This window comes from Hyperolius riggenbachi, chromosome 1 (assembly GCF_040937935.1).
Source record: "Hyperolius riggenbachi isolate aHypRig1 chromosome 1, aHypRig1.pri, whole genome shotgun sequence".
Lineage (NCBI taxonomy): Eukaryota > Metazoa > Chordata > Amphibia > Anura > Hyperoliidae > Hyperolius > Hyperolius riggenbachi.
In genome coordinates, this window is record NC_090646.1 from 387,731,232 (window position 1) to 387,744,408 (window position 13,177).

Here is a 13,177-nt window from a genome sequence, read left to right on the forward strand (position 1 = left end):
TACTTTCGGGGTAGGTCTTAAATTAGGGGAAAGACGGTAGGAGTATGGTAAGTTCATAGAATTTTTTTTTTTGTCACAAGTTAGCGGAAAATGACACTTTGTGAAAAAAAAAACAATACAAATCAATTTCCGCTAACTTGTGACAAAAAATAAAATCTTCTATGAACTCATCATACACCTAACAGAATACCTTGGGGTGTCTTCTTTCTAAAATAGGGGCACTTGTGGGGTTCCTATACTGCCCTGGCATTTTATGGGCCCAAAACCGTGAGTAGCCTGGAAACCAAATTTCTCAAAATGACTGTTCAGGGGTATAAGCATCTGCAAATTTTGATGACAGGTGGTCTATGAGGGGGCAAATTTTGTGGAACCGGTCATAAGCAGGATGGCCTCTTAGATGACAGGTTGTATTGGGCCGTGATCTGATGGATAGGAGTGCTAGGGGGGTTGACAGGAGGTGATTGATGGGTGTCTCAGGGGGTGGTTAGAGGGGGGAAATAGATGCAAGCAATGCACTGGCGAGGTGATCAGGGCTGGGGTCTGAGGGTGTAGGCGGGTGATTGGGTGCCCTAGGGGCAGATAGGGGTCTAATCTGATGTGTATCAGTGACAGGGGCTGATTGATGGGTGATCAGTGGGTGATTAGATGGCAGAACAGATGTAAACAATGCACTTTGGAGGTGATCTGAGGGTAGGTCTGGGGCATTCTGATGGTGTGGGTGGGTGATCAGGTTGCCCGCAAGGGGCAGGTTAGGGGCTGATTGATAGGTGGCAGTGACAGGGGGTGATTGATGGGTGGCAGTGACAGGGGGTGATTGACAGGTGATCAGTGGATTATTACAGGGAAGAACAGATGTAAATAATGCACTGGCGAATTTATAAGGGGGGGTCTGAGGGCAATCTGAGCGTGTGGGCGGGTGATTGGGTGCCCGCAAGGGGCAGATTAGGGTCTCATCTGATGGGTAACAGTGACAGGTGGTGATAGGGGGTGATTGATGGGTAATTAGTGGGTGTTTAGAGGAGAGAACAGATGTAAACACTGCACTTGGGAGGTGATCTGATGTCGGATCTGCGGGCGATCTATTGGTGTGGGTGGGTGATCAGATTGCCCGTAAGGGTCAGGTTAGGGGCTGATTGATGGGTGGCAGTGACAGGGACTGATTGATGGGTGGCAGTGACGGGGTGATTGATGGGTGGCAGTGACGGGGTGATTGATGAGTGGCAGTGACGGGGTGATTGATGGGTGGCAGTGACGGGGTGATTGATGGGTGGCAGTGACGGGGTGATTGATGGGTGGCAGTGACGGGGTGATTGATGGGTGGCAGTGACAGGGGGTGATTGATGGGTGGCAGTGACGGGGTGATTGATGGGTGGCAGTGACAGGGGGTGATTGATGGGTGGCAGTGACAGGGGGTGATTGATGGGTGGCAGTGACAGGGGGTGATTGATGGGTGATTGATAGGTGATTGACAGGTGATCAGTGGGTTATTACAGGGAAGAACAGACGTAAATAATGCACTGGCGAATTGATAAGGGGGGGGTCTGAGGGCAATCTGAGCGTGTGGGCGGGTGATTGGGTGCCCGCAAGGGGCAGATTAGGGTCTAATCTGATGGATAACAGTGGCAGGTGGTGATAGGGGGTGATTGATGGGTAATTAGTGGGTGTTTGGAGGAGAGAACAGATGTAAACACTGCACTTGGGGGGTGATCTGATGTCGGATCTGCGGGCGATCTATTGGTGTGGGTGATCAGATTGCCCGCAAGGGGCGGGTTAGGGGCTGATTGATGGGTGGCAGTGACAGGGGGTGATTGACGGGTGATTGACAGGTGATCAGTGGGTTATTACAGGGGGGATAGAGGCATATAGTACACAGGGGGGGGGGGGGGGATCTGGGGAGAATCTGAGGGGTGGGGGGGTGATCAGGAGGGAGCAGGGGGCAGTTTAGGGTTAAAAAAAAATAGTGTGGGGGGGGGGGGGGTCTGAGGGGTGCTGTGGGCGATCAGGGGGCAGGGGGGGGGGGAATCAGTGTGGTTGGGTGCAGACTAGGGTGGCTGCAGCCTGCCCTGGTGGTCCCTCGGACACTGGGACCACCAAGGCAGGAGGCAGCCTGTATAATAGGCTTTGTATACATTACAAAGCGTATTATACGTTTGTCATGCGGCGATCCGGGTGCTAGTAACCCGCCGGCGCTTCCAAACGGCCGGCAGGCTACAGCGCGAGGGGGGCGGAGCCAGTCGCCGGCGGCTGATCGTGTCACAAATGACGCGATCGCCGCATAACCACTCCCGCCTCCGCTGATGGGCGTATTGCGGACGTTTAGGCCCAGTCTTTGCCGCCGCCCATCGGCTGGGGGCGGTCGGCAAGTGGTTAAAACATTTGATGCATATAGTGCCTCAGTACAAGGAATCCAATGGATAATCCAGGTGCTTCCCTGATTGTCCTATGGCCCATTGTTCCAGTGCAGGTACCCTCTAAGCATATTCAACAAGGGCTTGTCTAATATGCTATGGCCATGGTCCCATTCATGTAGGAGCGTGACTGTTCATGTATGCCCAGTTGCAAAAGGCTGCTCTTGCATAGCTTTTTCTCCTTACGTGAGCAGCTTTGTGCTTCTAGGCATGTGCAGATAGTATTTGCACCTGCACAGTACAGTCATACTTGTACAAGAAATGGCGCCTGGTCACAGAGGAGAAAAGGTCCTGGCCAGCAGCAGTGGGCTCAAGGTAAATCTGTTAGGTAAGTAACTAACATTGTTTTTCTCTTCACAGGTTTGCTTTAAGATCTGCTTGAAAATCTTGCTTTCTATAATGGAATGATTTTACACTGAGGCCCTCTGCACACTTATGCACTGCGTCGCACCACGTTATGCTTCCCTGCCACATCACCGCTGCAAGGGCCATGCAAGTCTATGGAAACTTGCACAATTTACGTGATGCAACGCCGTGTGCCAGAAGCATCCAAATTGCTGCAACGCCAATACAAAGTCTGCAGCGCGTTATCGCATGTATGATGCAGTAATCGCAAACTAGAACTGAGATGCTATACCAGGGAAAAATGTAAACCATACACATGGTCTGTACAAACAAGCCCTTTAGGTACATAAAGACAAGTCGATAACTTGTTTATATAAAAACAATGTAAAAGGGATCACTGTATATGTGATTAACCTCTGAGGGGTCCTAACAGTGCATTTTGAACCTGCATTAGCCTATGGAGGTCTTTGCTTATCCTCCAGCACTCCCCGACAATTTCAGGGGTGTGGTTTAGCTATTCCACAGCCGGGTCCATAAGGACACCTCTTAAGAAGAAACAGGTGGAATATTGTACTGTTACAATAGCTGTGTGTACACAGCAATCACACAGACAACAGCAGTCAGTAATTCAACCTGCCTTCGCTACGTGGAATGAGAGCCATACATAGAGGTGCCAGTGCTATATACAAAGTGCTGCAATATGGAACCTTGACATGTTTCACCCAACAGCTTTTTCAAAAAGTTCTATACATATATAAAGTCATCATTACGTGCCCCCCTCCATATATATAGCCCAAGTCAGAGCTAGAACGCCGTGTTCTGCCTGAGAATAAATACTGGGAGAGGCGGCAATGTGCACACCCAATGTGACCACACACTCATCTGAGTGTGCACATTGCCGCCTCTCCCAGTATTTATTCTCATCCATCCTATGCTGAAAGCAGAGTTGTGCTGGCCCTTCGTTCCCCCGTTGTGCCTCACCTGGCCACTTTTTAATGCCATCCGGCTGGGAAAAAATTCTTAGAACACTGCAAAAATCCTAAAAAATTGTGCAAGGGCTTATTTATTTGGAAAAAGGGTATATATGTTGGGTACTATACATAAACACTATATATGGATGCTGTATGATGGGAACACTTAAAAGGAGACATGTGGAATAATGGCATGTAATGGGGAACCATGAAAGAGGGACAGAATGGGAGATCAATATGGGTGCTGCTTTTGCTCTAAAAATATTGTTTGGCAACTGCTTATAGCTACAACACATAAACCAGGGTTCGAATCTCTGCGCCTCCTGTTCAGTAAGCCAGCAACGAGTCAGTAGGAGACCTTGGGCAAGATTCCCTAACACTGCTACTGCCTATAGAGCGCATCCTAGTGGCTGCAGCTCTGGCACTTTTAGTCCACCAGGAGAAAAGCATGATATAAATGTTCTGTGTTTGTCTGTTTTTATTATTGAGTACAATGTATTCAATGCAGAAGAAACACATGTATACAATTCAAATGTATAACAAATGTATACAATGCAGAAGAATAATACCTTTACTTCAGAATGTCACCATATTGTACCAGCACTTTAATTTAAGTGATGTGATGAACCAGATAAATACCCAAATACAACTTAAGGTTTAAATTTATACAGCTTCTAGATGTGTGGTGGTCAAAGGCCAACACCCACATTTTTAAAGTGGGCAACTTCTTTAACCAGTCATGGGAATAAGCGTAAATTAAATACTCTTGGAACAGAAATTTTTAAATTGAAAAGACCTGTTAACAGTTTAAGGTTTTACAATAGCTAACCAGCTATATATTGTGAATTACCACCTCTTTATATCAGAGCTGTGGAGTCAGGACAGAAATCATCCAACTCCGACTCCTCAGTTTATGAAATCATCGACTCCAGGTACGCAAAATTGCTCCGAATCTTGACTCCTCGACTCCGTCTCCATAGTCTAATTCTTACCAGGGCTGTGGAATTGGCTTGAAAATCATCCAACTCCTCAATGTATTGAATCCTCCGACTCCAACTCTTCGACTCTACAGACCTGCTTTAGATGGGTACCAGTTTTCTACTGTAGGGCGGTGATGCTGAGAAATGTAGTTGGAGTTGCTATTTTTCCTTCTTAGAGTACCGCACAGTCACACCTGATTGATGTTCACAAGCATAATACAAAAAGTAGAGAAAGATGTTTATACTGCAGTGGTACGCATATTTGGCTTGAAAAATGTATTCTTTCCACCTTTTTGCTTCTGCAGTATCTCTGTTGGTGTTATTTGAGGGCAGAGCTCTGTGTCCATGTTTCTGATAAAAAGACCTGAACGTAGCATTGAGATATAAACCCATACCATGATCAGTATTTTTTGCATTGCTCTATCTGGAATTCCAGCCTAATTTGTCTTAGTGATATGCAGTAGATTTGTTCTTGGGTTATAACTTTGTGTTGTGTCTGCACTGTTCACAGTTTAACCACTATGACTTACAGCATGTTATTTCATGTCATTTCACTAGCAAAAGCAAACATGTCCTGTGAAAACATTTGTTCAATGGGAGGAGGCTTAATTTACTTTGCATGCTCATATCCATATTGCTGTGTGTTTTGTGTTGTCTCCTTGTCACAGTTTCAGTCATGATCTCTTGGTATGACGTAAAGCTGTAGCTAGGCTAGTATGAATTACAGTGTGCTGGCATTACTGCAATTGCTGTTGGAGAGTTGTATTGAATGCACTTGCTGGACTGAAAGTTAGCATGTCAATGAGTATACATTGAAGAAGCCTAATGCTGGGAATACACGGTTCGTTTTTGCCTTCGTTTAAACCTTCGATTCGTTCGGTAAACGAATCGAGTGTTGAAAACGTATGTGAAAATAGTCATAATCTCATTATAGTTTCGATTAATAGACCCCAAAAACGAACGACTAGTGATCGAACATGTTTGATATTATCTCTCTTTATCCATCTAATCGAGCCATTGGTAGGCTTGATGGCTGTTCAGATCGATTATATATTCGTTTATGCTAGTCCGTCCCTGTAAAAAGGGATTTTCGTTTCGTTTCTTTGCAGCCTTCGATCATTGGAAAAACGAAACCATCAGAATCGGAAAAAAAAACTAAACCGTGGGTGGTGATATTAACCGTATGACTGATTATTTCGGGATCGAAAAGGACAAAAGGCACAATCGAAACGAAGGTTTAAACGAAGGCAAAAACGAACCGTGTATTCCCAGCATTAGTTAATGTTCTTGAAAGCTCTTAATTGGGTTACTGTTCATTAGGCAAATCCTGCTGTGACCTAATGTCTGAGGGCAACTGCTGCACAAGCTCTGCCCATAGATTGAATTGTGTTCTGAGAGGGATTATTGCCTAAAAGGTAGAATAATAAAATTTGTTCTGTAATCTGTGATTTCATGCTGTCCCACTGAATTTCCAGCTGAGTTGACAGATTGAAAAGAAAATTACCAGTAGTATTTTTTTAAATCCATATAATATTGTGAAAATATCATCTAAAGGGGTAAATTTTTGCTTAAATGTTTTATTTTGTGTCTGCAGCCAGCAATACTTTATAAAACTAACTATAAAATTTGCGTTCCTACAGCGATGGCCACAGTGCTTCATTTATGTCAAGGGTGGCACATGTATTTCCTTCACAGTTGGTGCCAGTGCAAGCAATGTACGTTTTGGCAGCAGTTAAATGAATTCTTCCCTGTTTGGCTGAAACTAACCCACTATATGTGAGCAAAAACTCCTTTTCTGATGCCTAACCCTAACTGCCATCCCTTCACTTTACAAGGAGTTTGAAGCGATTTTTTTTAAAATAAAAAAAATAAATAAAAAAAACAGACACTCACCTAAGGAGAGGGAAGGTTCTGGGTCCTATAGCGCCTTCCCGTATCTCTCCCGGTCCGCGCGTTCCCTTACAGGCTCCCCCATTAGCAGTTTACAACTGTTCGGGCGTAGACTGCTCTCTTCCGGGTTGAGCAGGCTTCAGCAGTCTTCGGAAGCACTTGGGCTTCCAAAGACTGGCCGCTCTGTACTGCGGATGTGTGAGGGCCCTCTCTTGTGCGTGCGCGCTACAGAGACATGGGTCTTCGGGAGCTCGAGTGCTTCAGAAGACATCCGAAGTCTCCCATGACGGGAGATACAAACGGAAGAGCCTGGGAATGTGGACACTGTCAGGAGACCAGGAAGGCTCTATAAGGCCCAGAGCCTTCCCTTTCCTTAGGTAAGTATCCTATTTTTTTTTTTTTTTTTAAATAACGCTTCAGACTTGCTTTAACCCCTACCTTGACAATTGCCCTGAGGGCCATTCACACCCGGGCGCTTTCTGGCAGAGTTTTGTGCTTTGCTGATTGCCGGCAATCAGCAAAGTGCAGTGACACCTGTAATCCTATTACTCGCGATTGCGATCTTCACCTATAGCAAATTCTCTGCATGTAGCATTTTCTGAGGGATTGGGATGCGATTCTCATTCACTGCAAAGTGGCAAAATTGCGGAACATCCTGCGTGGGAACGAGGCCACTGTGAGGAGAACGGGAAGGCTTTTTAGGACCCAGAGCTTTCCCTCTCCTTAGGCGAGTATCTGTTTGTTTTTTATTTTAATTCTCACTTCAGACTTGCTTTAAAAATGTACTGTATATGTGGATGAAGACTGAAATTTTCACTTCTAATTGCATCATATTACAAAATGGCTTGCATAGCCGTAATCTGGCATCCCAGTTGTTCATAAAAGCTACATTATACTTCAGATGTTTTAGCTTGTGATAATAATTAATCAATACAATCTGTATAACTACCATTTTAAATTTGTTCTTTCTGTAGGAAGCTTTGCAGAGGATCATCACAACGCTTGCCAACAAAAATGATGAAATCCAAAACTTTATCGACACATTAAATCATGTACTGAAGGGTGTGCAGGTAAGTGGAATTTTTTTCAGTGCTTGTGTTTTAAGAACTATTTATAATTGTACCCCATGTAAAGTCTCGTACACACATGCAACTTATCCACCCAACTATCGACCGATCTTGGTCTGTTGGCCGATAGTTGGCTTTGTGTACACATGACAAATGACTAGATGACCGACTGATAACGGGCTGTTTGCCCGATCCAAACGACGGATCAATTCACACGACTGTTGGGCTGATATTGTGCAGTTGCCCATGTGTGTACATGCAGCCATATTATGCATTCTGTCCATTTGCGTGCGCAGTATGCAAATGAGGTGGTCGTTCAGTTGGTTAGTGCGCGGAAAATACAAGTCACGCAATTGCTTGGTCGTGCGGTCGGTCATCTCGTCTGGTTGGCCTTGCAGAAAAGTTACACGTGTGTACGAGGCTTAAAGCTCTCCTCTTTTTAGCATATGCAAACATATTGCTATTTTGTGTTCATTCACAAAATACCTATGTAATTTAGCTGTGAATGGGAGCACAGTTCCCATTCACTGATCTGAGTGCCCAATATCCATGAATGCCAGCATCAATGAGATGCTGGCACTTGTTGACAAAAATCAGTGTATTGCGTACACATGTTACTTCCTATAACACGTGTATGCAGTCAAAAGTTAAAGGAGTACTGTAATACTGTAAGAGTATTAAGAGTTTAACTTACCTCAGGCTTTCTTACCCCCCCCCCCCCCCCACACACACACACACACACTAGGGCTGTGGAGCCGGAGGAATTTTGGGTACCTGGAGTCGGGAAAAAATGCACCGACTCCGACTCCTAATGAATTAAAACTGTAATTAAAATAGACAATATGATAAAATGTTGTATTTCTCAGATAATAGTCATCATAAATTATATATATATATATATATATATATATATATATATATATATATATATATATATATATATATATATATATATATATATATATATATATATATATATATATATATATATACAGTAATAGCTCTGCTTAGTCCACAAAAATGAAATAAACCAATCAAAATTAGTTACTTGTGCTGCTTCAAAAAAGCAGTCCCTGTATTTTTAAAGTCAGATATACATATCTGATTGTGACTGTATATATGTGTACACAGGAATCTCTTATATATATACTAAATAACATCTATGCTGTAAGTATAAAGCCTGATGTGAAGCCGTGTCACTAATAGAGATAGTCCATGAGATGGAAATAATTCTGCGTTGATTCTGATTTATGCAAATGTTTGCTCATGAAATCAAATAATTTGATATGTTGTTAAAATTTGGTTTGATGACTACGAATTAAATGGTACCTGGGAAGGATGAAAAGAAAAGTTTTATACATACCTGGGGCTTCCTCCAGCCCCCTTCAGGGTAATCAGTCCCTCGCTGTCCTCCTCCACCACCTGGATCTTCTGCTATGAGTCCTGGTAATTCAGCCAGTCAGCGCAGTCTGGCCATGTGCCACTTCCACAGCCAGGAGCGTTCTGCACCTGCACAATAAGGCTGCGCAGGTGTAGTACGCTCCCGGCGGCAGAGTTTGTGCATGCGCACTACGCCCCAACTTGCTTAAGTACCTGGACCCATAGCAGAAGATCCAGATGGAGGAGGAGGATAGCGAGGGACTAATTAGCCTGAAGGGGGCTGGAGGAAGCCCCATGTATGTATAAAACTTTAATTTCATCTGTCTCAGGTTTACTTTGTTACGTGATGATCACGTCCGGGCGGCTGAAATGGTTCTATAGTGCCATCATCTTCCGCAATGCTGTACAAGAGTATACAGTATATTCTGTTGTGACTTAACTGTTACTCAGAGAGCCTTCCAATCTAATCCCTACCATAGTCATATGTCTATGCACATATTGTGTAGTGTGTGTGTATCATAGTCTAGGGCCAATTTAGGGAGAAGCCAATTCACTTATCTGTATGTTTTGGGGGCATGGGAGGAAACTGGAATGCCCGGAAGAAACCTACACAGACACAGGAGAACATAAAAACTCTATGCAGATAGTGCCCTGGCTGGTATTGAAACTGGGGACCCAGCGCTGCAAGACGAGAGAGCTAACCACTACGTCACCATGCTGCCCTAGTCTACCTTAACTGTGGCAGTAATTAGGAATGGTAGGAGGCCTTCTGATTTTTTGTCAGTGATGCGAGGCATAGAGTAATTAGAGGAATTATAGTGTTGCCTGCAGGAGTACCATGTTACTGGTACTGGTCTGCTGGATTCTCATTGATGCGGTATGCATCCATCCCTGGTGCCATGTCAGTAGAGCAGAAACCTTGCAGATTAATGACATATACAGTGGCCGTAGTATTACCTGCTTCTGAGATCAAATGTCTGTCTCTACATCATGAGTGTCTCAGCACCTCAATCCAAAGAACCAGAAGAGCAGAAACCCTTATTGTATCAAGTCATCACCTTCCCACTTCCCGTAATCAACTCTGTGGGTGCCCTTCAAAGTAAAAAGCATCCAATCCCTTTTTAAATCAAAGTATAAAATTTACCTTATCTTTCTTAGACAGAAAATTAATGCTGTCCTCGCTGTCCTCCTCCGCCACCTGGATCTTCTGCTATGAGTCCAGATACTTGAGCCAGTCGGGGCGTAGTGTGCATGCACACACTCCGCCGCCGGGAGCGTACTACACCTGCGCTATTGCGCAGGTGCAGAATGCTGCTGGCTGTGGGAGCGGCACACGGCCGGACTACGCTGACTGGCTGAATTACCGGGACTCGTAGCAGAAGATCCAGGTGGTGGAGGAGGACAGCAAGGGGCTGATTAGCCTGAAGTGGGCTGGAGGAAGCCCCAGGTATGTATTAAACTTTTCTTTTTATCCGTCTCAGGAACCCTTTAATTCGTAGTCATCAAGCCAAATTTTAACAACATCAAATTATTTGATTTCATGAGCAAAGGGAGTGCATAAATTTGCATCTTAAACCATTATCAGCTCAGAATTATTTCCATCTCATTGACCATCTCTATTAGTGGCACATCTACACATCAGGCTTTATTCTTAAGCCTCATCTACACGGGTAGATGAGGCTGCGATCCAGCGGCTCGACTAGCCGCCGGATCGCCTCTTCCGCGTGCCCGCCGCGTCCCTGATCGCTGCACGTACGCCGCGTTCGATTCCCCACTCGTCCCCGCCAGCGCCGCTTATCTTCCGCTCAATTCCCTGCCATTGTCCCCTCGCGGGGAGCGAGCAGGGAATCGGCAGTGGGGAGATCCGTCCTGTCGGATCTTATCAATCGAGCCGCATTAGCGGCTCGATAAGGAACATCGCGGCCGCATCTACACGTGTAGATGCGGCTTTACAGCATAGATGTTATTTAGTTTAGATGAGAGATTCCAGTGTACACATCATATATACAGTCACAATCAGATATGTATATCTGACTTTAAAAATACAGGGACTGTTTTATTGAAGCAGCTCAAGTAACTAATTTTTGATTGGTTTATTTCATTTTTATGGACTAAGCAGAGCTATTACTGTATATTTAAATTATTTATGATGACTATTATCTGAGAAATAGAACATTTTATCATATTTTCTATTTTAATTACAGTTTCAATTCATTTGGAGTCGGAGCATTTATTCCCGACTCCGACCGCAGGTACCCAAAAATTGCTCCGACTCCGATTCCACAGCCCTGATACAAAGGACAAGCCTGCCCTAAGCCACTGCCGAGGTGACGACAGGTGACAGGGCAGATGGCAGGACAACAGGGTGGGTGGAGGTGTAACAGGGCAGGTGGTGGGGTAAAAGGGATGGTGGCAAGTAATGTGGTGACAGGGCAGGTGACGGAGCAGCGGAGTAACGGCAGGTGGTGGATAGACAGGGTAGGCAACGAGGTGAAAAGGCAGGTGACTGTGTGGCAGGGCAAGTGAAGGGGTAATAGGGCAGGTGGCATGGTAACAGGGCAGGCAATGATGTGACAGACAGGGTGACAGTGTGACATGGCAGGGCAAGGCCATACAGGGCAGGTAATGGACTGACAGGGCAGGCAACGGAGGGACAGGGCGACAATGTGACAGGGCAGATGTCGGGGTGCCAGGGCAGGTGGCGGACCCCACAACTGACATGCACTCCAAAGCCTGGAATCTAATTCTTTTGAGAATTGGGGATATACTCTATAAAATTATAGAACAAACTTAGAGCTTACTTTTCAGTGCTGGTGTCTAGAACCCGTCTACGCTGCAGCAGCTGATGCAGATCTCCGCCTTTTGCGCCCTCCATTCCAATCACCAAGAGGCAGGCCTGGGTTTACTTCACAGGAGCCTCTAGGCACAGATTTTCAGGCACCCTAGACCTACAAACCCCCACCAAACCGCACAAGTGTGCTGGCTGGCCCAGCTGTTACTTCTACCTTACTTTCCTTGCTACGTAGCTACAGGTGTGCCTTAATATTAGGTAGCTAAAGCTATGGTATTAAGTAGCTAGAGGTGCCCCCAAGTATTAAGTAGCTAGAGGCCCCCGTACTGAAGGGAGATCTTGTCAGAGGAATGCAGAGACCCGTCTGATTAACCTCTCCTTTATACTCAGCTTTGGATTCTATATATGGAAGGAGGGAGGCACTCGTCCAGGGGAGTGAGCCGCCTTTCCATCATCGGGTGCTTGTAGGCACGTGCCTATAGTGCCTTATGGTAAATCCAGCCCTGCCAAGAGGTCCTATTGGGATTATAAGAACATGGCATTAGGTTTTATAACAAAACAGTTATCACTTAGAAATATTCTTAAATCCGAGTGAAATTACCTGAGTTTGCTGAGCAGAGGAAAGTACATCCAGATGTTGCCCTCAGAATTCGGCTCTCCAGCGGTACCTCTTCCACCTCTGCACGATCTTTAACCAGAAGGCTTTTCTCAATAACTTTGATGGCAAGCTGCTCTCCTGTTGCAGGGTCTGATGCCAGCAGGATTTGGCCGTAGGCGCCCTTGCCTAGCACATGATGGAAAGGGAGCCTGTAGATGGACTGAGTAGTGTTGGGACCTCTTGGAATAAATTACACAGCATATTGTTAGTGTTATATGGACAGGAAAAAACAATTGCGCTATTTACTGGCCATGACAGGGTATTGCAAATACAAACTTTTGAAAAACAGAACTGCAGTACAAGAAACTAAAGTCTAAGTCTAGTACCCACAGCAATAGTACAATATTTATTTCCTTTTAAGTAATACCAGTTGCCTGGCTATCCTGCTGGTCCTCTGCCGCTAATACTTTCAGCCATAGACTCTGAACAAGCATGCAGCAGATCAGGTGTGTGACATTATTGTCAGATCTGACTGGATAGGCTGCATGCTTGTTTCAGGTGTGTGATTCGGTCACTTCTGCAGCCAAATAGATCAGCAGGGCTGCCAGGCAACTGGTATTGTTTAAAAGGAAATCAATATGTCAGCCTCCATATTCTTCTCATTTCAGTTGTCTTTAAAAAAATAGCTGGTAGTCCAAGGGTTAAAGTGAATACATTATTCCATATTAACGTTCTTGAATCCAATCA

The 13,177-nt window shown here is 45.0% G+C and overlaps 1 protein-coding gene across 6 annotated transcripts in view; it reads left to right on the forward strand.

Annotated features, from left to right (window-relative positions):
- FSD1L (fibronectin type III and SPRY domain containing 1 like) overlaps nucleotides 1-13,177 on the forward strand; it is a 126,138-nt gene that overhangs the window by 42,053 nt on the left and 70,908 nt on the right. For all 6 annotated transcript variants that reach the window (XM_068234431.1, XM_068234430.1, XM_068234432.1 and 3 more), the window contains one exon: nucleotides 7,569-7,664. In XM_068234431.1, the coding sequence (XP_068090532.1) occupies nucleotides 7,569-7,664 (96 nt within the window). The remainder of the gene's footprint in view (nucleotides 1-7,568; nucleotides 7,665-13,177) is intronic.